This window comes from Poromitra crassiceps (genome assembly GCF_964638095.1).
Source record: "Poromitra crassiceps genome assembly, chromosome: 11".
Classification (NCBI taxonomy): Eukaryota; Metazoa; Chordata; class Actinopteri; order Beryciformes; family Melamphaidae; genus Poromitra; species Poromitra crassiceps.
The window spans coordinates 46,265,794-46,291,739 of record NC_139643.1 but is presented as its reverse complement, the minus strand read 5'-3'; the positions used below and the strand labels follow the sequence as shown (position 1 = coordinate 46,291,739).

Below are 25,946 nucleotides of genomic sequence, written 5' to 3'. Positions count from 1 at the left end.
GTTGAATTGGACTAATTTGCCCAAACCACACTGGTCACACTTTTCCAGTATAAGGTGATGTAAATATGTGAATGTTTTATGTGGACTTTATGTATTGTGCTTTGATGTGTATAATGTATTCTGTTTTACTCTGTAGTATCAAGTTAGATTCCATTCTATTCTAGATTATATATAGGCTATGTTGTTTATTTAAATATAATGTGCATTATATTTTGATGTGTACAATGTGTTGTGCACTGATGTCTGTTTTGTATTCTGGAATGGGGTAGAAGAGACATTCTATTCTACTCTAGTTTCTGCTCTGTATGCCATAATGACTTTACAGTGTAAATCAAAAACATAAACATGACTTAATCTAAGTGCAATGTGCATTATGATTAGATGTAAATAATGTGTTGTATTCTGGATGTTTCTGGATTCTGGACATTCTATTACAGTGTATTCTATAAATAAATTGTAATATGATTGCTGATGTGTAGTAGGCTAATTCAGGGGTGACACACAGTTCAACAGGCTGTGTGAGAGTGACTCAGCCTGTCATGATGGAAAATCACACAATTGCTATTTTGCAATGCAAGATAACTCATAAGATTAAAAAAAAAGTATATTGAACAACTATTTACAAAGAAGCCCTTCTGATCATCTGATCTGAATGGTTGGTTTGTCTTGACACAAATCCCACTGAAGGCATCAGCATAGTGATAGAAGACTCAACATCACCTCCTAACGGCAGCAGAATATATCATCATGGAAAGGTTTCAGCTGCAGAATGGCAACAACAACTGTTCTCCAAATCGATTAGTTAGTGGGTCGAATTTACAACAAAGCATTGCGATTGAATGCGAGTATGAGGTGCTATTAGTGCTGGCCAAACAACACGGTCATAAAACACAATGGATTTACGCGGAGTGCGCTGGTTTATGGCACGGCGGAGCATTTTTTGTCATGTGGTTTGTGGGAAAACCCGTATTGGATCTCTGCGGTCACCTGGGCAAAATACTTGGAAAAAAGCGCTGTTTGAGGCTGGCAATGTGACTGATGGTAATAAATACACTTGTAAGATTGGCCGAACATACCGACAGCACCGCTTCAATCAATAACAGACGAACAATCCACGCGTATCAATGTTTTTAATAGTACAATAAGATCAAAAGATGCCACTTCGTTTACAACCAACTATTTTTGCATTCCAAAGAGTCACGTGAATGGTGCATGGCAGGATCCTAGAATTGGTGAAAAGGCAAGAAAGCAGCAAACGCAGTAGAAATAAAATATGACAATTGTCACACACAGTACGAAATAAGTCCACTCCACTCCGTGTCTTATTAGGCGCAACTCTGGGCTCTGCGGCTCTGCGGATAACAGCAGCTGTGCGCCTACTAGGCCGTTGGGGGAACAATAAAACCGAGGAAGAAAAAAACCAGTCAAAGACTCCCGATCCTCGAATTTAACAAAAAATACTCGTCTATTTGTTGCATCCATCGAGAAGATATCCGTCTGATATGAACGAAACGACCGAGCTTCACCTCGCCGCTCTTGCCCCACCGCCTCCATCTTATCTAACCGCATAAACAACAGCGAAGAGACGGAGCTTTTACGCACAGACGCAGACGGATCCCTCCTCTCTCTCTGCATCGGTCTCCATTTTACCTCCTTGCCCGGCCGCTACCTCACGTGTCCTGGACTGTCTTTCTCACATGACCCGTGTGTTTGTCCCCGTGATCAGCACTTCCATCTCCGTGATATCAGTGTCGTGAATATCGCCGTCGCTTTTTGAAAAAGCACCCAAACCCTTCATGGATATGCTCGAGCAGAGTCTGGACAGCTCGACGAGGTGAGGCTGCTTCCTGCTCCACACAGCGGCCTGCCTGCCTGGCCCGACAAAGTCACCATTTTCTCCCTGCAACGCAACAACGCAATATTAAGCGCTGTTCAGTGGTTGTGAATAACTTTTAGATTTTTTTTGTTGCATTGTTTTATTCCCACCACGGTTGGTCAATGAATGTGCAGGTTTGTTGTTGCCCTGTATTTCGGTTTCATCTGCCCGCATGAGGGTATTTGTCGCAAAATAAGCGCCTTTTTTATTTATAGAGTTGTAACATTACGTGTGCTGTATTGCATACAAGCAAAGGCGTTTTTTGTTGTTGATGGATAACAGAGTTAATAACGTTATCCAAATGCATTGGCTCTCTAAATTACGCATTGCATACTAATATTACTAATAACATGCTAAAATAACGCTTTAACCCCGCTAGCATAGGCGTTGCTGTGAGTATTTTATAAGTGTTATTTGGGAATTGTGTCTCTCCAAGTGTGGCCATGTAGTCAAACCACACATGGATTTTAATTCTCAAATACTGGAAACTTCTTCTGAAAGTTGCACCTAGCAAACTAATGAATTATGTCACAATTCCATGCACAATTTTGCTTATTATTACTTTACGTATTCCACGTTATTGTCTCGTCCCGCCACATGAGGGCGCTGTTGAGCCCTAGCTGATTTTTGAGAGCCTGCTGATAGTTGATGTGAATGTGTGTTATGGGGGCAGGTTTGAAATGGTCTTATTTTTCTCCTCATTTTCAGTCACGAGAAACAGGAAGCAGAAGAGGTTGTCCAGTTACAGGAAGGTAAGAACCGATTTATTGTTTGCTCCATGAAAGTGAAAAAGAACAATCAAACTTCTATTTATAAAAAAAAAATAAACATCTGCAATGCAAGTAAAGACTCCTGCAAAATAGAGACATTAAAGTCATAACTGCTTAATCCTGCTACAATATCCTTGTCCAGTTCCTACTTTGAGCACAGTGTCAGTCTGTTACTTTGTACTCACACCCGTTTTGTTTTTATGGTCTCAGCCTTGAAACATGCACGTGTGTGTGTTGTAGGAGAGGAGCAGACTGCAGTGACCATCGCCAGTGTCCAGCAGGCTGCGTTCGCAGACCACAATGTCCAGTACCAGTTCCGCACAGAGAACAGCGGTGGACAGGTGAGCAAGCAGCTTTCATCTGCAGAGGAACATTTTGACACAGCGTGTTTTAAATCTCTAACCGCTGGAGTAGTGGTGGTATTAATAGTAGTAATGGAGTAATAGTGGTTGAAGTGGTATTTGTAGCATTGATAGTTGTAGTACAGGAGTAATAGTGTTAGTAATAATATTAATAGAAGTAGTATTAGTAGTAGTATGGTATTAGTTTACTCTCCTCATGTCTGTTACCAGGTGATGGTAAATGGCCTGCATTTATATAGCGCTTTACAATGAGTAGTTACATTCACACAGACATTCATACACAGATGGCGGCACGCTACCACGCAGGGTGCTGGCACAGCCATCGGGAGCAATTTGGGGTTCAGTATCTTGCCCAAGAACATTTGGACATGCAGACTGGAGGAGGCGGGGATCGAACCACCGACCTCTTTTATCCAAAGCGATTACCGGTAGCTACAGCCGCCGATAACAAGAAGACAGTGTTATGAGAGTAACAGCGCTCCCGAAATAATTCCTGCCCGTCTCCTGCCTCTTAGCTAGCACTTCCTTACCTACAGATTTCAAGAACACCGTTTGTTTTTGGTCCTCTACCAAGAGAGCTGTGTTAGTCCAATTTGTTACGGGTGAAAACTTCATCCGCAAGGTTTTATGAGAATAAGAAGAACGATGTAGACAGCTGATGGCCAGCAGAGCTAGCCTAGCATAACAAAATCAAACAAAATGAAACGTCAGATGTTCAGAGTTCAGATGAGGTGAAATGCTTCCTCGGTATCTTGGCCGAGGATTGAATGTGGTGTAAACATCAGAGAGGGTTGAAGTGGGGAAAAGAGAGCAGACAAGTCCTTCATGCTTGGCTGAAGTTATAGGGACTGCAATGGGATCTGCCACGAAAAATCTCTTAGCTGAACAGGAATGACGAGTTGCCAGAACTCTGTGCAGTAAACAAGCTACTAAATATACCAAAGTGCTGGTACTCTTGAGTGTTCAACCCTTCCCCCCTGCCTGTCCTCAGGTGACCTATCGGGTGGTCCAGGTGACAGACGACCAGTTAGAGGCAGCAGCAGACGGAGCCGTCAGCGTCGTCTCCGCCGCCGCGTTCGCTGGAGCCCCTCAGGCGGTGGCACAGGTGAGGAAATATACTCTTCAAAGTTATTATATCAACGTATCATCTTATATCATCAGTCCCTCAGCCGCGACATAAACAGAATGGTTGCCAAGCAGCATACAGACTAGGGGTGTCAAAAATAATCGATTATAAGATGCATCACGATGCGGACGTGCACGATTCTGCATCGATTCACAAATGTCAAAAATCTTTTTTTTTTTTTTTTTTAATAATCAAATAAAATATAATGGAAGTACATGCAGTTGTTTATTTTAATTATGGATCATAATACAATGCAATTCCAAATGCACCTTTATTTTAAAAGTAGCCACACAGTGAGAAAAAAGAAAGTGAGAAAAAATAAATCATGTATTGCGGAAAAAAGTGATGCATCGATTTAAGATGCATCGAGATGCATCGATAATCGTACTCGAATCGAATCGTAGCCCTCTGAATCGTAATCGAATCGTGAGGCCAGTGAAGATTCACAGCCCTAATACAGACACAGTAATACTGTGATGTGGTCACAGGTGTCAGAGTATTTTGACAGGGGAGGTTGGGGGCAGATAGATAGCATGTCATATGAAGTCGTTGCGGTGCCGCACGTTCACATTTACAACAGGACAGCTGAGCTCTACATGTCGTGAGAGACCAGCGGGCTTGGCTAGGCTACTACTACAGCACAGAGCCAGGCGACTCAAACAGTAGGCTATCACGACCAGCAATATTGACAGGTCCAAAACAAATGACGTTACAGGTCCTAACCATCTGGAGGCTGGGTTTACCCAGGCTAGCGGCCAACAGCCAATCAGCAGTTTAAAACCAAAACCAATTCAGTTCATTGTGTTTGTCAACAGGGCTTCTCTGCCACGTGTTCTTTAGTGTCTCACTTGCTGTGATTGCTCTGTTCTGTGGCTGCTAGCCTCAACTTGATAGCCACAACCAGCTCAACACTGGCCTCACTCATCCGGCTCAACCGCAGAAAGTCCTTTATGACCCAACTTGTCTCAAACGTCAGTCAATTTCAAATGTCATTGTGTCACAATGTGGTAAATCTATGATTTATGGGCTTTTCCAAATGTTTTGGAAATAAAGAATAAAGAAATGCATTACTTTTTCAAATTCAACCTTTACATGTGTTTTTCAGGATATGCAGATTTGTGTTTTTATACAGATCATATCAACATCAGTAAATATCAGTTATCCGCCATAACAGCAATGTTAATATCGGTTATCGGTATCGCGCAAAATTCTCATATCGGTGCATCCCTAATTTCAAAATGATCCCTCGCTGCATTATGTCCCAAATGCATCAAATCAAGGAAGTAAAGATGCCATTCCATGGGGTCTTTCACATGTGTTTTGACTTGTCCCCGACTCCCTCCCTACGCTGCCAGGCTGTCATCCAGAACCCCTTCAGTAACGGAGGGAGCCCTGCGGGGGAGACGGTGGGCGGAGAGACGCGTTTCGCCTATTTCCCCGCCACCGCCGTCGGCGATGGAACAGCCACGGCCGTGTCGGTGCAGGCTGCCACCGACCCCACGCTCACACAGGCAGGAGGTGAGGAGAACCCCAACGCTAACCCTAACTCCACGCTCACACATACACACACACACCCACGTGTATGTGTGTGAGCGCATCAACATTGACTCTATGAGGCCATTTACACCTGGCACTAACTGATCAGATTGCAATCTGATCACAGAAAACGCATGTTAGTGCCAGGTGTAAATGGTCAAATCATTTGTGTCCAGTGTCCATCCGATTTGACAAAAGATAAGCATTTATTTGATATTATGTGTTTTAGTTTTACATCAAATTAATTAGATGAAATAAATAAAATAAAATAAATTTAGTTCAATGGCAAAAAAAAATCTATATATTTTTTTTGCCAGATTTTACAATAACACAAAGGTCCGCGATACCGTGAAACCGTGGTATTTTTGTCCAAGGTTATCATACCGCCAAAAACTCATACCGCTGCATCCCTACTCCCAACTTGATACCGTAATATACTGTAGCAAGAGAGAGAAAAGGAAAAACAATATGACAGATGAAACATTACCAATCTAGCTTGCTGTTTTAGTGAAACAAGTGTTACACGAGACCTTGATTATTTTTGAATTGCTAAATGTCAAGTTTCATGAAAACTGTTTCATGCAATTTGCAACCTGCAACTAGTTGCCTGAAAGTTTCACAGTGTAAAGCCAGCCTAGTACTACTGACGATGTTCGTTTTTTCAATTATTGTAATGTGTTAATAATAGTGACATTTTAAATTTAGAATGTCATACTCATGTTTTTATGTATACGCAGAGAAAATGTTTGGTAATGGAAATTTGGTTTAAAGTCATGGAAAATCATTGGTCAAAATGTGTATGAACCCTGGATAAAAAAAACACTTTAAATACAGCTCACAAAGACATAGCTACAGTAGAGCTGGGTATTGGTTCAAATTTCAAGAATCGATTCGATTCCGATTCACAAGGTTGCGAATCGATTAATTTCGATTCGATTCCGATTCGATCGATTTCAATATGTTTCAAAATGTTTTTTGATCTGTACCCTGAATTACATGTCCAGTTATGTAACACAGGGGTTCCCAACCAGCCAAGTAGATACCCGGGGAAAAAAAGTTGCAGACCTGTTGTCAATTTTAATGGTTTTAGTTACACATATATTTACTCACCAGGTGGTGACAAAGGGTAAATAACAGCCTTTTCATCTGTCAATAAAGACACTTTCACAATTATGCACAGTGATTTGATTTCAGCCTATATAATTTCTAAAAGTAGATATTAATGATCAAACATTTTCATTCATGTAGCCTACAGTATTTGTTTTTGTTTCAACTACAAACTTAAATAAACGTCAACTTGAAACTATGTTTCAACTACCACACACAGCATAATATTTTAGCCTGTTTATTAAAAAAAAAAAAAAATCGATCTCTGGACATATGAATCGATAATCGAGGATTAAAATAAAAATCGATTAAAAATCGGAGAATCGATTTTTTTGAACCCAGCCCTAAGCTACAGTGTTAAAAAATGGCTAACTTGGGGTGCCCCGATGGCTCACCTGGTACAACGCGTACCACAAATGCTTAGTCCCTCGTGCAGTCGACCCGGGTTCGAATCCGACCCGTGGTCCTTTGCCCCATGTCATCTCCCTTCTCCCTCCCCATTTGTCCTGTCTGCCTACTGTCCCATCAAATAAAGGTAAAATGCCCAGAAATAATCTTAGAAAAAAAATGCTAACTTAACATGAAAAGTCAGGCTGTTGTAGTTCTTACCAAATTAAAATGGGGACAAATTCTTCATTACACCGGGGACTATTTTCAGTGCTACGGAACGACTTAATTTCCATAGCAAACGTGTTTACGGTCAGCGTACGAAGTTGTTTGGTGCCCAGTGCATCGTAATGATGAAATACGCTGCCCAGAGCAGCGTGTTTTTATATATATATATATGCATTGGGCACCGGCTAAATGGGCGAGACTTGTCGGAAAAACAAAATCGTCACTGATTTTGTTATTTTCATACGATTTGTTGACCGTAAACGATGCGTTAAAAAAACACCGGGCCTCATCCTTTAAAGAGAAATTACAGTTTTTCTCCTTTTTCTTGCATCTCTGTGTCGTTGACTGTCTGCATCTCTGATTGGTAAAAAAAATAAAAAAAAATCCAATGACGTAAATGTCTAACATCTGTTGTCGTCCCTTGGAACGCAGGTCAGTTTTACGTGATGATGAGCCCCCCTGACGTGCTGCAGACCGCGTCGCCTCGCACCATCGCGCCACGCACGCACACCTTCACTGCGTGAGTATGCTCGGATGCGTCGCACACCCTGTGTCCAGTTCATTCAACATTTCCATACCGCCACAATGCCTCGTCCTGCGGCCGACTTCTCATCCCCACCCCCACCCCCCCCACCCCTGCAAACTCCACAGTGGATTGGCTATCCCTTTACCTCTTCCTTCCCGTTTTGGCATGATTGGTTTGTGATTGTGTGTAAAAAATAAAGAAAAAAAAACAACAACAACAAAAACAATATTCATCATTCAAAAGATTCGACATTTGAAAAAAAAACGAAATCTGTCCCACTTACCTGCCATCCCCAGAGACCTTGGTGAAAGCGAGATGTTGCAGCATGGCAGTTCAAACTGGTGAGAAGATCTTTCACATCCCATAAGAAGAAGCAACCCCCCTGCCCCGCCCCCGCCCCCCATCATGTGTGGTAGAGACAGACGTTTGGTGACTCGCATCCCCCCCCCCCCTCCCCCGCCCCCCATCATGTGTGGTAGAGACAGACAGTTTGGTGACTCGTTAGTCGTGACCAGTGCTAGGTGTTGTTCAGCGTCCCCGTGTGGCGATTTTTCACGTTTAGAGCCGCTGGCTGCACTTACACGCACAGAGTAAACCCGGCCGTTACCGAGGCCAGTGCTGAAGCGAGTAGTCGATTGACAGAAAAATTAAAACATTACAATAGACCCTTCTCACTGGGGCCATTTTGTGTCGAGAAGCCAGGGTAAACACAGGTGCAAGCAAAACACTAATGAGGGTTTCCAAATCCCAATCATGGAAGTTGGAAACCCTCATTAGTGTTTTGCTTGCACCTGTGTTTACCCTGGCTTCTCGACACAAAATGGCCCCCGTGAGAAGGGTCTATTGTGATCGTTTTTAGATTTTAATCAATGAATTGCTGTCGTCATTTATCAACAATTATCAAGTTAAAATACCAAACATTTTCTGGTTGCAGCTGCACAAATGCTAACATTTGCTTGCCTTTCTTCGTATCATTATAAAATGATTTTTTTTTGCTGCTGGTCAGACAGTGGTCAGGCTAAAAATGTTACAAATGACTTTGGGTTCTGGTAACTTGTAATGGGCAGTTGTCATTATTTTTGATTCATCGAAAGAACAACTGATAGATGAATCAATTGTGAAAGTAGTTGTTAGCTGCAGCCCTAGCTAGTTAAAAATCATATCCACGGTAAGCTGTTAACATGCACCTTTGATATTTGGTGATTGAGCCTCCCCGTTCCCATGAATAAACCAGATAACAATATAATAATAATAATATTCCTGTCCAAATGTGTCATTGGACGGCTGCCAACTCCCTCCCTGTCTGACGGATGTTACTTCTACTCCAGGTGGAGGCGATGTTTATGTCTGTAGTAGTGAGAGAAACGCTGACACCTTTCCTGTTGACAGGAGGTGGTTTCCGAAACGCAGAGTGTGATTGTGTGCAGACGGCAGAAGCCAAAAGTGAAAGGGAGTCAGATGTTTGCATGACTCAGCGACCTAGTTAATATCAGAGGACGCCAGACATCTCAACCGCTTTCGAATGAGGTGTGCAATGCGTCGACCTCAAACCAGATCAGTTGAGTAACCGTGTTATAGGAACAGTGCTCTTCTTCCTGCATGTAAGCAAAGCCAGTTTTGGGTTAGTGGTCAACCAGTGGATTCATCATCAACGAGATGAGTCTTTTGTCTCGATAGCGATGCCTTTGATGACTCATAAATATGTGATTTATTTATTTATTTGGATGTTAGTTTAGGTGTAACGGAGTCACAGATTTGATGTAGTTAATAATATTCATGATCTCACATGGTTTAGAAATCTCTTTTCCCCCTCGTGATTTCATTGTTGTTTTGAGTGGTGGGCGTGGCCTCAACATAATGGACTTAGAGAAAGTCGGCCTCTCCAATATCGCTTTCCTCTTCCTGTCTCTGCAGGAAGATGGATGGTCCGCGGGCGCCGAGGGACGAGAGGCGAAGAGCACAGCACAATGAAGGTATGTGCTGCTCACTGCTATTGTGAATCACTGGGGATAATTGTGTTAATCAAATTATACCGTTGTTTTTGCCGATTGTTTGTATATTTACAACCCCATGTAAAATGCTATACAGATAATATATACAGGTATTACTGGTGCATATGTGGGTGGGGGGGCATGAAAGAGTTTCATTTGAAAAGCGGTTAAAGATGCCTTTGTTTGTTTTTTTGCATTTAATATAAAATGGCTCTTTTAAAAGTGTGATTTTCTATTGTGCAAAAGATCCATAAAGCACAGTTAGCACAGGCTTCTTCCTCTCTTTGCAGTGGAGAGACGGAGGAGAGACAAGATCAACAACTGGATCGTCACCCTGTCAAAAATCATCCCTGACTGCAATATAGACAGCACTAAAACCGGAGCCGTGAGTCTAAATACAGATGTAAATACAGTGCTCATAGCATCCTCCTAAAAAAAACATTCACTTTACACGAAGCGATGTATAACTACAGTAACACTTTCTGATTTCTGCTTCTAAGGATCTTCCAAATGTCTATTTATTTAAATCTGTCAGCATTATTTCCCCGCTCATTTCTATATTCAATATGATTGTTTATGCATTATTGTATTTATATTTTGTATGTACCTTTTATTATCCTCGTAGATAAAAAAAAAAATCGGATGCTAAAAGTTGCATTGAAAAGACAAAGTGCAACCGTAGGCTAGGATGATCTCACAATCCCAGTCAAAAGTAGGTTCAGGTGTGCAGAAAGTGTATCAGGCAACGACATGCTGCTCTGCCTTTCCAGTTGGTAAGACTCAGCTGTTCATCTCAAGTTGTCTTGTGTAAAAGCAATATGCCTGTTTGAAAATTTTCCAACTGATGTGACCACTGGATCGAAGGGGCTTGAGAAAGGTTAACTGAGCGATGGGAGTGGGTTATGGAAGGGTTAGAAGAAAAATGAGTAATACTTGGAAGTAATGAGTGGTTATGAAGCCAGTTGGTCATTCAGTATTGCTCTCTGATGTCCGTCAAGAGTAAAGGAGGCATCCTGTCCAAAGCTTGCGACTACATCCGGGAGCTGCGACAGAGCAACCAGCGGCTGCAGGAGAGTTACAAAGAGGTGGAGAGAGTCCAGGTGGACAACGAGCTGCTGAGACAACAGGTTATTATTTTTTTTTTCTGATTTTTCTTTTCTCCTGCCCAATTGTACTTGGCCAATCTTTCCCCCTGCTGTCCCGGTCGCTGCTCCACCCCCTCTGCCGATCCGGGGAGAGCTGTAGACTAGCACCATGCTTCCTCTTGACACATGCGCAGTTGCCGGCCGCTTCTTTTCACCTGACATCGGGGAGCTTCACCGCTGAGACAACAGGTTAACCTCCCATGCTCCTCTGCCAGTGATTTATCCCATCCGCATGTTTAACCTTTTCTTTTGGGGGATGACGACAAAGTCTGGCTGACTGAATCATGTTGATTCCTGAGCCATAAATCTTTCTAGCGATAGCACTTGCTCGCTAGCGTGTAAACCGCAGTTTAGAAATGTCATTACAATAACCAAGTGTAAATAAATAATAGAATGTCAAAGGAGAGCTGTAGCCTGTACTACGAAGCTAGTTTAATGCCTTATCCGAGTAAGTTTGAGTTTAAACCTGGTTTAGCCGTACTACAAAGCAAGTTAACTTTCAATCACCATGGCAACTGCCGCTGCAAAGCTAACCTGGTCGCGACCAGGTTAGCTTCAGAGGATAAGATCAAAATCCATGACAGACCCATATAATCGGCTCTCTGGAGTCACTCACCGTTCATATAAGATCGCCATATGAAAAATAGATTGCAGTCAACTGAGAATATAACAAGAAAAACATTTGTGGCTCTGTAGGCTACATAATTAAATTAAGCCTACTTACCACTTTATGTCTTAACAGCTCAACGATGCGTGGAGAAATATGATCACTATTAATCACGCAGCGCATATCATACACGGAGCCTCAAATGGAGTGAGGGTGATTATTCTCCTACATGCCAGAAAAGCCTATAGCCTACATATAATATAGATATGGGATAAATATGGGATAGCCCCAATAGGCTACTAAATATGCAGGCAATTCTTGCATGTTTCAGCTGGAACTGTGTCCTGTAGGCTGTATGCCAATATATGAGCAAAAATAGGCTAGTTTTTATCAATGAAAACTATGCCCGCATCGTCTCAATTCAGTTCAGCAGTTTTCTCTTTTATATTAGGCATCAGCATTATTTTATATATTAATTATTCGATCAGTGCAACTACACACATAATGAGTGATAGAGATCATTATTCATTGAGCATGCGTTTCTAAATCTATGGTCTAAATAGGTTTACAGATTGTGGAAATTTATAGGCTAAGATTACACATTTAGGGGACAGAAATCGCTGATCAAAGTAAATCAAATGACTGATGTGAATACAAGCGGCAGCTTTAGCAGTCCTTCAGCAGATTATATCCAACGCGGATTTTCATTCTGACATAGGTTACATTAAATATCCGCTAAAACTCTGATCACGCACTGCGCTTTCATTGAATGAGGAAATGGGTGTAGAAATGGGTGTGGGCGTGGATCAACTCAGCTGTTCATAATGTGATTGGCTAGCGCACCTCTTTCGCGTGGACGCGCGCCTGTGCACGAGCGAAAAACGTGCGCGTGCGCAGGCAGATCCCAGATAAAGCCAGCTTCAGTTATCGAGTAGAAAACCAGCGTCGTAGTATCGGTTAACTAGATAGCTTTGATCCTGTTCAGTCAAACCAGATCAAAGGGACTTATCGCGGATCTGTTAAGATAGCTTCGTAGTACAGGCTACTGGTCAAGCAAGATTACTACAGTAGAATAAAATATAGATCATATCGCAATTCTCCTTTTTCTATTGAGAATGAATTTCCATCTTTTCTCCCTCTTAGTGTTTAATCATCTGTCTTGTGTGCTTTTCTAGTTAGAGGAGTTGAAGAACGACAACGCACTTCTTCGAGCGCAGCTACAGCAGCACGGCGTGGAAATCAACGGGGATGCGACGCCACAGTGATTTGTGGACTGATGGACTAGACACACAGCGTCACAAACACAACGTCGCGTACTCCCACCCGCCCGAACAATACGAGGAAAGAGAACTGACAGGAAGGAAAAAGAGAGAGAGAGAGATGTCCAATTTGCATCTGAAATTGGACAACACACACATACACACACACAAGGCTGGGAGAAGAGAAGAACATTGAAGGACTGCAAACTGACAAGACTTCTTCCACCTCCGGCTGTTGGAAGGCCGAAAAGCTGAAACTGAACCTCTCACCTGCTTCAAGGAAAACCAACCGCTCCACGCCCACCCAGCGCTTTCTGTTGTTTTGTTTAAATTATGAACCGACGAGAGGAGGCTTCACTTCAACCAAAAACAAAAACATCTTTCAGAATTCACCGTTTTTATTCTACTGCAGTTCCGTTTTCCTTTCGCTTTCTTTGACATTTGCTGTGTTTGAAACTACTAAGTGTGACATGAATGGAGAGAGAGAAAAAACATTCGTTTTTTTTGTCCTTTTTAATTTATTAGTCCTCAATGTTCGTGCATGCAGAAAGAAAAGACTTGCGGTAGAGACAAGTGCAAAAACAGATGGCTGATTTTTCTTTTTACATTTCCTCCCCATTAAATATAGACGACGAACAAATAATAAGCAAATCAGGTACTTTGATCCATCGTCGTCAGTGCTTGTCACCGTTATTAAGGCTAGTTTTACTGTCATAGGACCATGTGCGTATAGTTGACCGCTGTACAGTTAAACGTTACTTTCCCCAACGTCTGCCTCTCGACGTCGACACTCCCAAGCGCCCGGCGGAGCTCGCGGTCACGCTTTATAAACAAAACACGGTCCAATGTCGGTCTATTCAACAACGAGAAGACTTCCCTGCCAGTCAACGCGCAAGCAGCTTTGATATAAGACAGGCACGCAGGTTTCATTTTTTAGTGCAAGGCCTTACGTAATAGAAGCTTTGCGGAGACTTTAGGCGTTAACATAGCTCAGGTATTTGGGACAGCGCACTGGCATTGGTTCTCAAACTCATCCAAGTCTTCACATAGAGCAGGGGGTTTTCAAAGTCTGAGACTGTGGGCCCCCCCAAGACAAAGCTTGGAAAAAGGAGCCCCCCCCCCCCCCCCGCGCTCAATTCCTGGATGCCTATGGGATCATGATTATGTTACTTAGTTGATCCCATAGACACTCAACAATTGAGTCAAGGTAGCCTGATATTGCTGTTTGACACACTTCAGACTACACCAAAAAACCATAAACAAAACACCATAAAGGCATTTATTTGTTCTGAATCTGGGAAAGTGGGATAAACTCAAAATTCCCCCAAAACTACTGTACCTCTGAAACCAAATCACACACATTTATGAGATCTCCTTTTAATAACTAATGTCATATTTTTTCAACTTCCATTCAATGAGTCTCCCCTGAAACTGCTTGGAGGCCCGCCTCCCACTTTGAAAACCTCTGACATAAAGAGTTTAGATCTCTTTTTGTGTCTCCCCTCCCCCCCTATTAGGTGCAATGCCTAACGAGTTCCCATACGACGTAAATCGTTTTTTATCGGGCATTAAATCAAGGTTTGTTTTGTGTATCTTATTGTTAAAGGTCATATCAGGTGATTTAATGCACTGAATTGGAGCGCAGCGTTTTGTTTTTTGTTTTTTTTTCCAGTCTTGACGTTCAGTCGTGTGTCTGCTGCTCTGAGCTTGAGGCCAAACTCTTTAGGCTCGCCAGTCCAACCGCATTCTAGTGGAGACCTGAGGTAGCGTTTTTGATGGTGATGATGATGTTCAGTTTTCTCAGATCTTTCTTGTTGAAGTTTGGGAACCATTGCTGCTCATAATGTAAAGACAGAAGATTGCAGAAGGACCATGGTCACGAATGTGCTGCTGAGGGCGATTTGGATCTGAGTGAGATTAGTACTTTGAACTAACCAGATTTTTGTCTACACTGAAAGCGACCGCAGCATGGAATCTAACCACTGGCATGACTAATTCTGATACTACAATAAAACAGCGATGTTTTTACCCGGACGTTGTTTTCTTATTGATTACATTATATGTGTTTCAGTTATGTTGCTCAGTGGCAGGAGAACAGCAGAAGAGTAGGTTTAACAGGGCAGCTGTGAAATAGGGTTAACATCTTCCCTGGATAAATTACAGTACTATTGGCTGTCTGTCATTAGACAAACAGAAGGGGATAGGAGTGCTGGATTGGGTAGAGCACGTGTGTCAAACTCGAGGCCCGCGGGCCAAATCCGGCCCGCCACCTCACTTCATGTGGCCCGTGGGCTGCGAGAGCTGAAAAAAGAATACAATTTGCGCAATACAATTCTAGTTAGTTCTAATAGTTGTACGCTACTAGTTGTCTGCCATTATTTTTCCTATAATTCTGCTTTCAGAGCAAGTTATGAATTAAGTTATTACTAAAAACGAATGATCGAATCAGAGGCAATTATGTAATATGATAAGTAGGCTAGATACATTTTATAACCATAATGCTGATGTGGCCCGGGATGAAATTGAGTTTAGACACCCCTGAGTAGAGGAATATGGGCTAGAGCTAGATACAGTAAACCTTAAGATCTAGTCTAAACCAATAAGTCCCAGAACAAAGTAACCCGTCCTGGCACTCTGTCTCAGTGACTGACTATGTTTACATGGACACAGCAATAATCCGAGTATTGGCCATATCCTAGATAAGACAATGTTCTGATTAAGCTGTTTGCATGGGCTGCTTATAGAACTGTTCCGTTTGTATTCCCGTTGACTACAGACCAAAGGCCGAGGATATAAACATCTGGGCATGGTGACAGTTTCAGCCTCCCCCCAAAAACATTGGTACTTGATTTTTCTGCTGTCAGTGAAGATGCTCACTGCCTATCTTGATGTAGTCATTGTGGCCTAGTCCTAATCCGGCTTTCATCAGACAAAGGCATTTCAATATGCAATGAGACAGTGTTATAGCCTTGGACGGCTTTTCTGCTTGGACTTTTTAATGCATATTTACAGACCATGCCATTGGTCTATTTTGTTTGTATCATCTGCGATGCTGGTTGACATTAACGAGGCTATTCACATTTGACCTTTCTCAACAGAAAACTGGGTGTTGCTCCTCTCTAAAGACATAGCCTACTGACCGTCGTGTTGACTTTCACCAAGCAAATTCAAGCAAACTCAATAGTTTTTTTTATATATATATATATATAAATGGTGGGTGCATGTAATAAACTAATAACAAATGAACCGAGTGCACCGAGCCAACATAAGCGACTCACTGCACCCTTCGCAGCACATGCAGGCCCCTATAAAGCCATGTTATCTGTGTTTACATGCGCTCGGCTGCATACTAGGAGCGCTGGTGCGTTTGCGTGGTTCATTATGATGACAGGATATGGCCAGAAGATGGTTATCATCACTCAGCGGGAAGCCAGCTTGTTTGAAGTGCCCGGAGAGCGGGACACAGCGCTGTGTCATCTCGGTTTGCACTTCCAGTCTGACCCTGTTTATAATAACACCTCTCTCTCACACCTGCCTCAGTCTGAACAGTCTTTATCAGTCTTTATCCCAAGACTCTACAAAACACTCATCCTTGATCAATCAATTTCATTGCAATTTTGCAATTTGAGTGTGAAACTCACACACCCCACACGCCCCCCCCCCCCCACACACACACACCTGATATAGTTATATTGATAAATATATTATAAATCAAACATTCATTCTAAAACACTGTATATCCAAAGGACAAAATTGAAAAGTGATCAGTCGTATATCAAAAGAACAGCTGATTCTACCCTCGAAAACGCCTATTTTGGAAGCAAAGATCTGAGGATGATTGATGACATAATATAGGCTACTGAGTTTTCATTTCATTTTGTGATGTCATTTTTATATTTTATTTTTTACAAATGGGTTACTTATGTCTAGACTGGTGGTTGCTCATTTTATTGTGTTCATCAACCAGAGTTCATTGTTTACCTAACATTTTTGATTTGATTTACATGACTGGCTGGCTGGTAACTCAGTAGTACATTTTTATTGGATGTCAGCATCCTGTGTGTTACATCCTGTGTGTTACATCCTGTGTGTCTTGGCAGGACTTGTGTCATTTTTCAATCTTCTGCAGGAAACGGATATCCTACATAATTAATCCCATGCGTAGTGACAGTAACTATCTTCAAGCACAGGCTACTACAAACCCATCAATACTCTCTCTTTAAACTGCACACATGGAATTATTTTAAGGCATAATAACGTAAACATGCATGGGCTTTCCACATTTACAGCCGTCACTGATACAGATTTCAAGGTTTATGAAATCTGTAGGTTTTCTATGTATCATTTTCTATGTATAATGTCATGTTAGCGAATCTCTGCTTTGAAGTGCTCTAGCTCGAAGAAAACACTAGAATGAGCAGATGAAATACACACATCAATGTAGTAGCTAGCTACACACGTGACACTTTTCCTAGCTTGGAGTTTCAGGAAAGTTTAAACAGTCAAGACTTAGGCAGAGTGTGACCAAGTCAACTTTTCTCAAGTCCCAAGTCAGTGTCAGGTCTTGAGGCGCAAGTCTCAAATCAAGTCTCAAGTCAAAATGTAGATTAGCGTACCAAGTCAAGCCAGAACCAAGTGAAGAATCTGGGATCTTAGAGAAAACAAAATACTTACAAAAAATACTTTTCAAAGCACTATGGTTTTAATAGGATAAACACTTGGTGAGAGCATTATTAGTTTGATTTCTATAATCAGTTTCAACTTCAATCAATTAAATAATTCCATACAAATTGAGAAAACAGAATTCAAATTCAGTCGGTTGTGAGCCTTCCTCCTGCCAAGCCCAAGTCCAGGCCTCAGCAGCAGTCTATCTGCAGGCCTAAGCATCAGCAGCCAGTTCCAGTTCTTGGCCCATGCATGGGGGACCATTGAGCTATATTAAATAGGTGGGGACCCATCTGGACCTGGGAGGTCCCTGTAGTATCGCCCAGCCTTCTGTCAAGCCTGCCAGTTACCAGAACAAGCCTAGGTCCCACCTGCAACCTAGCTCTGAGCAGCTTAGCTACCAAGCCAAGCCACAGCAGCCTGAGCTGCAACAGACTCCTGTCCTGTCCCTGTTGCGCTGCAACAGTCCCCTGTCCCTATTGCGCTGCAACAGTCCCCTATGGCTCCGCCTTCTGAGTCTGCAGCATACCCTATGGCTCCGCCTTCTGAGTCGGCAGCATACCCTATGGTAGCCTGGGTAAACCCATCCCCCACGTGACCTGCTCTCAGACCTGTTCTCAGTCACTATGTGCATCAAGTCAAGTCTCAGGTCTTCTCTTCACACATCAAGTCAAGTCTCAAGTCTTCTCTTCACGCATCAAGTCAAGTCTCAAGTCTTCTCTTCATGCATCAAGTCAAGTCTCAAGTCTTCTCTTCACACATCAAGTCAAGTCTCAAGTCTTCTCTTCATGCATCAAGTCAAGTCTCAAGTCTTCTCTTCATGCATCAAGTCAAGTCTCAAGTCTTCTCTTAATGCAAGTCAAGTCAAGTCTCAAGCAACTAAAACTGTCACTCCACTCTGATTCGATTCCAAGTCATGTGACTTGCGTTCCCACCTCTGCTTCTAGGGAAACTGGAACCATGACATGTCTTCTTCTTCTTCTCTCGATTCCCGTGACATGTCAATTGCATTTCGCGTGCTTTCAGACTGTGGCAATGAAAGCATCAAAAGTGAATGTTTCATACTGAAGTGACTGCCATTTAATCAGGAGAGGAAACTAGTGACACAGTAATGGATACATCTGGAAATTCCCAAGTCACCAGTTAAACTGGAATAACAGCTCCTGCCCCTTTTGTTGTGTCCATCATATTTACATGGCATAAACAAACAAACACTTTCTCAGAACATACATACATGTATGTTCTTCAAAACTCCAAAACGTTCAAGGTGGGGCTTCTGCTTTGTACTTGTCAGTCTTGGATGGTCCCGGGTGCGGACAGCAGTGAGCGCCTCCGCACCTCAGGATGTGCAGCTTGGCCACCACGCTCCTGCAGCAGTGACTCAGCATGCTCCGGACGGCCGCCGAGGAGAAGTAGAAGATGATGGGATCCAGGCAGGCGTTGAGGGTGCTAGAGAGCAGCGCCACGTCCCTCCACTCCTCGCTCTCCACACGCACGAACCCCACCACGTGGGAGACGTTGTACGGGCCGAAGCAGACGGCGAACACCAGCAGGGTGCCGAGGGCCAGGCCGATGGCCCGCAGCCGCCGCCGCCTGCTGATGTTGGGCAGCCGGGACAAGATGAGGATGAAGTTGATGTAGCAGAAGCAGCAGATGAGGAAGGGGATGCAGAAGAGGACCAGGAAGAGCTCCAGGCGCACCACCAGCACGACGTTGAGCTCGTCCTTGCTGAAGTCCTTGTAGCAAGTGGGCAGATGGGGGAAAGGGTTGGCGGTGGCGTTGGCGTTGGCGGTGGCGTTGGCGGCGTCTTCCTCGTAACCGTGCACCCCTTTGAACCACTGGTAGAAGGGCACGATGTAGACGATGCTGAGGTTCATGGAGCACACCACCCAGAACAGGATGCTGGCGCCCACGGCGTAGCGCGGCCTGCGGCACAGGGAGTACCTGAAGGGGAAGGCCACGCCCAGGTAGCGCTCCACGCTCACCGCCGTCAGCAGCAGGGTGCTGTTGTAGATGGTGGTGTAGAAGAGGAAGGCGGTGAAGGGGCAGAGGAAGTAGGGCAGGCTCCAGGTCATGTCATCCGAGGCCTCCTTCATCTTGAAGGGCAGGAAGGTGAGGAAGATGAGGTCGGAGATGGTGAGGTTGAGGAGCAGGATGTCTATGGGCGCGGCCTTGCGCCGCACTTTGCGACAGAAGGTGCAGAATGCCAGGATGTTGGCGGGGACCCCCGTCAGGAAGGTGAGGGTGTAGATGGAAAGCAGCAGGTGGTTGTTTGGCATGGTGACCCCTCCACCAGTCACTGACCCAGCAAGACTCAAACACTGGACAGAGGAGAACATTACTGGTAATTCATTAAAGAAACACATCCCAGATATCAGCCCCATAATGAATGCCTGCTTTAGCTAGATGACAGAGCTTTATCTAGGAACTCAAGAGCTAGATTGCAGAGTTTGGGAATAGCATGATCCTCCCACGTGCTACGTTCTGCCGGTGAAGCTCCCCGCTGTCAGGTGAAAAGAAGCGGCTGGCTGTGTCGGAGGAAGCATGCTGCTAGTTTACGGCTCTCGCCAGATCGGCAGAGGGTGGAGCCACGACCGGGGCAAAAGAGCTAGATGATAGAGCTTTATCTTTACCCTGTACGATTCTCATCAACCTGTGGACCAAGAGGAGAATCTATGATTGTCGTCTGCCTTAGGCCAAAATTATTCATCAATTGACGTAAACCAATAATGAGAATTGAATTGAAGGATTGCTTGACGTTTATGCTTAACCTTCTCTAATATCTGCCATCAATGGATGGGAGAGGCTTTGACTGCATCTGCAAGTGGCAGTGAGATCTGATCTAAAGATCTGCTCAACAGCAGACAGGATTGAGGGAAGAGTATAGGCAGGAAGATCTCCTAAGAATCCTTCATGATCTATTTGATTTTAATGCAATGCATTTAGCTTGTTCTGGATTTTGTTTTGTTTTTTAATGATGCTTTTTAATACTTTTTTCCTAATCTTTTTTCTCTATGGTATTTTCACTTCATCTATTTTATTTACAGCACTTTGAATTGCATCTGTGTATGAAATGTGCTATACAAATAAACTTGCCTTGCCTTGCCTAATGACTGATCCCTATCTCTATGAATGTACTACAGCAACTAGAAACAGATCTGGAACTCCAGATTTTAATGGGGATTCAATTTTATTTTATTTTAATTTTAGGTAGTATTTTCCCTCCATATCAAGGCTTTTTACCTGGGCACTTCAAACAGACGACCTGAAGTAACGGATGAGTGCTCCAGACAGTGTATTACTGCACTCGTTCAGTCTGTTTATTGCAGGGGGTGAAAACATGCAGCCCGAATGAGTGCTCCATTGTATTGCTTCAGGTAGTCTGTTTGAAGTGCATGGTAAAAAGCCCTTCTCTGTATCCTGTCCTCTACGGTTGAGCTCCAGGACCCTCTTATTCTAAACTTGGCTGATGCACGTTGGACTTCACTGTTGGGTCTTTTCCATCCGCTCAGAAAGCTCTTTTGTCTGTGTTTGTTGGCATTGAAAAGAGTGAAGACAGAGGTTATCATCATTCCTTATGTCGGTCAGTGAAAGTCAGTGATAATAAAAAAAGAAATGAAAAATGACATTAAGTGCAATCAGTTTCCTAAATATTTCACAATATAACTCACAATGTAAAAACATTTAAATATGATTTATCAAATAAATTGTTTCCCCAAAAGCTTTGATTACTACTTTTGCTTCTTATGTCTGAATAAGCAAAACCTGGCACAGCACATATACTTTTTGGATGGACTAGAAACAAATGATTAAAAACTGATTAAAAGTTGATTGTTGTTTTTTAACGCTCAGCACACAGGATTAAATACATAGAGGGATTGTCAGGTAATATTAATGTACCATACTGAAGTGACCTTGGTAACACAGGTTATAGGCTACTCACTGACAAAGTAGTGAGTGTAATGGAGATAAAACACATTTTTCTCATCACAAAAGGTGACATTTTACTCAGAGCCATGAGAAACAATGTTCTATCATGAAGCAACATGATAAAGGCTTCTAATTGGTTTTAGGGTTCAAAATATTCATGTTATTCATGACTACACAAGCAGAAGTATATGGCACAGAAGCCTCATCAACAAAATTACTGATAAATAAAATCATATAAAATTCAAAAATGAAACTAATCCACTGACATTGTTGAAGGAAATATAAGTGAAACATGACCCTTAACGAGCTCGTTATCAAAAATGATGTGTGACTCACCTCTGTGGAGCTTGAGACACCAGGCTCTCCATCACGGAGCAGAGGTCCTGTCTGGTCCCGCAGCTCTGTGTTCTGGCAGCTTATTCATTGGTTGATCAAATCAAAAGACTCCCCTTCAATTTGCACATCCTACCGAATAACTGCTATCTCACCTCCGAGAGCGGAAATTTAATAAGCTTCTGACTCAATCTTTGTTCTCCATGCTCTCCAAACACGATCTCCCAGCAACCACTTCAATGTTCTGCGTGATTTACGTGGAGTGTGTCGCAATAACTACTACTGGACTTATGTGACACACACAAAGGGAAGGGCAGATGTTCATAACAGTAATAAGGGAGGATATAGAGGCTTTAACCTCATGTATTACCCATCAGAGGGAAGGTAAAAAAAAAAAAAGCTTGCATTTTATTTTGGGCACAGTAAGTAAAACAGGCGATGCAGTTCAAGTTCAAGTTTAGTGTCCCAAAGGGCAAATTGAGTTGCAGCAGATAAGGCATACAGATAAAGACAGACAAGAAGAACAATATAGGCGACATGTTTACATGTTACATACATGTAGTTGATCAGTCACAGAATAAGAGGCTAAGTAAACGTCAGGAACCTTGGTTACGACAGTGACCGATAAAGTGCACAAGGTAGCATTAAAGTGCACAAACGCCCAGTAAAGTGCACAGAGTAATAGAAGAATCAATAATAAAAAACATAATAGAAACATAAAAACAATAAAAGCAACAGAAACCATAAAATCAATAAAAAACCAATACAAACGGCGGCAGTGGCTGATAATAAAAACAATAATTTCCTTCCCTCAGCAGCGTTCAATGCTCGAATAGAGACAGGAACGAAAGAGAACCTGTGCCTATTTTTAGTGGCCCGTGGGGCACACAGTCGACGACCGGAAGGAAGGGGCCTGTACTCCGAGCTTAGAGGGTGGGCTGCGTCTGAGCGGATGGACAAAGCCTTCTCAAGTACCCGTCTGTTAAAGACATGGTCGAGGCTGTCCGGCTGGATGCCGGCTACCTTGGAGGCCACCTTCACGATTCTTCCGAGGGAATTCTTATCCTTGATACACAGATTACCGTACCAACAGATAATGGAGAAGGAAATGACAAGACTCGATGTACAGTAGGCACTATAAAACAGTTTCATCAGTCTTATCGACTTGGAACTTTGCAAGTTTCCTCAGGCAGTGTAGACGTTGCTGACCTTTTTTACACATGTCAGAGTTACGGTCGAATTTCAGCTAGTCTTCAATTATCGTGCCGAGGTATTTATAACTGGTGACAAGATCCACATTCTGACCATTAAAAACACTGTTCTGAGGTCTAGGAGGGGAACGTCTATAATCAATGCAGATCTTTTGTTTTCAAGACATTAATCTGCAAGAAGGCATCATTACACCAGGACAAGAAATCATTGATAACCTGCCCATGGCCGTCCTCATCATCACCAGGCAGGCTGACGATAACAGAATCTTCGGCATACTTAATGATGAATCTGTTGTTAAAAAGGCCACGACAGTCGTTGGTGTAGAGGTTTGTGAAGAAGATTGAGTAGGGTGGCAGTTGGACACCCCTTCCGGTCCTATAAGCGAACTGGAGAGGGTCCAGCAAGCTCTCGGTTTTAACCACAAGCTCAGACTTCAACTAGTTTTTCAAACTGCTTCATGATTAAGGAAGTCAGAGCAACGGGTCTGAAATCATTAAGCGTATATGGTCAGGACTTCCTCAAGTCTGTGAGCCAAGCCAGATGCTCACCCCTGTACGCACGGCTGCACGCTCTCTAAGGAGGAGCCTCGGCCTGGAGACCTTCCCCAGTGTCCTGATGTTCAGGTCTTGCCCGCCTTGCACAGACAAAATTACCCCGGAAACATTGGGCACTTGCGTTCCCTAGGAATATATACCATACGCTCTGGGGGTGCACCAGCATGCGTGGAAGTCCAGCGGGCCGAAGGACCAGATTGAGTTCCAGGTGACGCAGTTCTGGAGCCTGTTGCTTCTACATGCTCCCGCGTAAGCCGCTCATTCTCAGCTCGTAGTTGTGTCACAGAGTCTCTCAATTCCTGTAGTTCAGCTGCATCAATTTCTAAAAGACAGTCAGTTCAACAGTGGGGATGGGGAACAATGCACTTGTTACTGCCAAGGGCTCTGTTGCTGCTCCACGCCCGGGACGTCTCGATGCTCTGCAAACTGCCGCCCTGCCCTTCTCAATATGGTTGACAGTGAAACAAGAAAAAGAAGCAACTGTCCAGAAGAATAAAAAACCTTGAAGAACACGTCTCTTGCTTTACAATAAGTCTGATTTCCAAAGTCCTGCCGACCAACGCCAAATGTGACCAGGTCTAGATAACCGACAACGCCGCCTAGGGAGTTTCACCCAAGGAAATACCAGGGCTGTAATGCCCACAGATAAACCATACAGATTCGTTACAATGGTAAAAGACCCATGAGAGGAGCAGAGACGTGGTTTCCAAGTACAAAGTGTGTATTAGTTATTTAGAAAAGTCCAGACTAGTTCCATAATATGCAAAACTAGTAAGGGGGAATTGTAAAAGCAAGGGGCACTGGAACTAAAGTGAGAGGGATTGACTGGGTTAAGGGTAAAATACGAGAAAGCTTAAGAGTAAGAGTACCTACCACGCCAAGCGTGTACAATACACACACACACACACACACACACACACACACACACACACACAGTGCTTGGTGCATAAGGTGCTTAAACAAGACACTGCAAAGGCACACTCACACGCATGCAATATGGAAGGAAGAGGCAGGTAGGGAGGGCCCGTAGCTCACACCAGTCTAATCCCCACCCACTCCAGTGGCCAGGCCTATGCGGGGCACAAAGAGGGAAATATTATAGTTCTGGACAGTTAAACAACAATTCAATCTTTTACTAAATTAAGGTACACTTATACAGCAGTAGAAGGGCAGAACAGCAGCAATATGTTCTGTACAAAAGAAAAGGCACAATTAGCCACAGACGAAACAGAATCATTTCAAATGCTTTTAGCCAATTGCTACACTTACCAAAGCAGGTAGCATAGAGATATTGGACAGCTCCTTATACGCAGACCCGGGACCATACACAGTAGGCTATGTTAGCCTGCCCAGCCTACAGGACCAATGGCTTGAGGCAGCAAGAAAACATCACATTGGTCAATGGCAAGTTGTGTTGTGTGGAGATGTTAAATGTGACCTGCTACACTCAGCAATGCAGGTAGCGCACAGTAGGAATAAGCCCTGCTTGCAGCCAGACCCAGGAGTCTACACAGTAGCCTGTCTAAGGAATAGACAACTTCATAAACACAAGGAGAAATGCAATGTGTACCAATCAAACGTAATGATCACTACATACCTTCCTCAATGGTAAATATGGTTTGGAGGAAAAGTGGTAGAGAGAGAAGCCAGCCTTAGCCTACGCTCTGTTAGGCAGGCTATTTATAGGGGCTGGCCAATTGAGGGGCAGGCCAAATGAGGTAACCGGAAACACCTGGTGTGTGCAGATTAGTGGGCGGGACCCATAGGTGTAGGTCACCCCATTACATTTAGTTACATTTCATAGGTAGCTTCAGTTACATTTAATCCTTCAAAAACATTCATGATGTTGGCCTCCCACATTATATCACTGCTGTACTGTACACAGCATGGAGACTGTTATCCTCCTCTACTAGAACAGTGATCATATTGCGCCATCTAGTTGCCACATGTTAGTTTATCTTTCAGTTGAAGGTGTACAAAGTGTAAACTGATAAGCTCACCAAAGATATGGAGTAATTATCCATTTTTATTCTATGCGGCATAAACAGAGAACCCACACAGTACACTTGAACAATTAATATTTATTATGATTGTATCACAATTTTACAAAATAAACAAGAGTTAACATCAGAAAGTTAACACTGAGTTTAGAAACCAATCAATTCATGTAGAAACCGGTTTTTATCTAAACTTCCAAACTTCAGTTAGCTACCCTGCAAACCCCAGATACACACTTTCCCCCGTTTCCAGAAGAGGAAACCACTGTGGTATCGTGGGACAGAAACCGACAATGGATGCGGCTTTTTGAAACCAAACTATGATCTTTCCACTG

At 43.2% G+C, this 25,946-nt stretch overlaps 2 protein-coding genes across 8 annotated transcripts; one reads left to right on the top strand and one right to left on the bottom strand.

Annotated features, from left to right (window-relative positions):
- Positions 1-1,206: 1,206 nt before the first annotated feature.
- On the top strand, positions 1,207-14,954 carry usf2 (upstream transcription factor 2, c-fos interacting). Of its 7 annotated transcripts, none has more exons than XM_083646272.1 (11): positions 1,207-1,834; positions 2,585-2,628; positions 2,887-2,987; positions 4,000-4,113; positions 5,490-5,652; positions 7,825-7,912; positions 8,215-8,259; positions 9,833-9,891; positions 10,200-10,294; positions 10,908-11,036; positions 12,837-14,954. In XM_083646272.1, the coding sequence occupies exons 1-11, from the start codon at positions 1,797-1,799 to the stop codon at positions 12,924-12,926; spliced, it is 966 nt and encodes a 321-aa protein (XP_083502398.1). In that variant the 5' UTR covers positions 1,207-1,796; the 3' UTR covers positions 12,927-14,954. The 7 variants fall into 7 exon arrangements, with proteins under 7 accessions (XP_083502398.1, XP_083502396.1, XP_083502395.1 ...); XM_083646270.1 differs by having other exon boundaries at positions 10,200-10,312; XM_083646269.1 differs by having other exon boundaries at positions 2,857-2,987.
- Positions 14,955-18,847: 3,893 nt separating this feature from the next.
- On the bottom strand, positions 18,848-21,913 carry LOC310785063 (free fatty acid receptor 3-like; the record flags this gene model as incomplete). Its single annotated transcript, XM_083646056.1, has 2 exons — positions 21,852-21,913; positions 18,848-19,906 (listed from the first exon to the last, which is right to left on the bottom strand). Exon 2 carries the CDS (start codon positions 19,862-19,864, stop codon positions 18,848-18,850), a length of 1,017 nt encoding a protein of 338 aa, XP_083502182.1. The 5' UTR covers positions 19,865-19,906; positions 21,852-21,913.
- Between the last annotated feature and the right edge of the window lie 4,033 nt (positions 21,914-25,946).

Coding starts and splice junctions, on each gene's coding strand:
- usf2 (XM_083646268.1), top strand. CDS start 1,797: ATGGATATGCTCGAGCAGAGTCTGGACAGCTCGACGAG. Junction 8,260..9,832: donor CAGCATGGCAGTTCAAACTG/GTGAGAAGATCT, acceptor CTGTCTCTGCAG/GAAGATGGATGGTCCGCGGG. Junction 10,313..10,907: donor CCGTGAGTCTAAATACAGAT/GTAAATACAGTG, acceptor ATGTCCGTCAAG/AGTAAAGGAGGCATCCTGTC.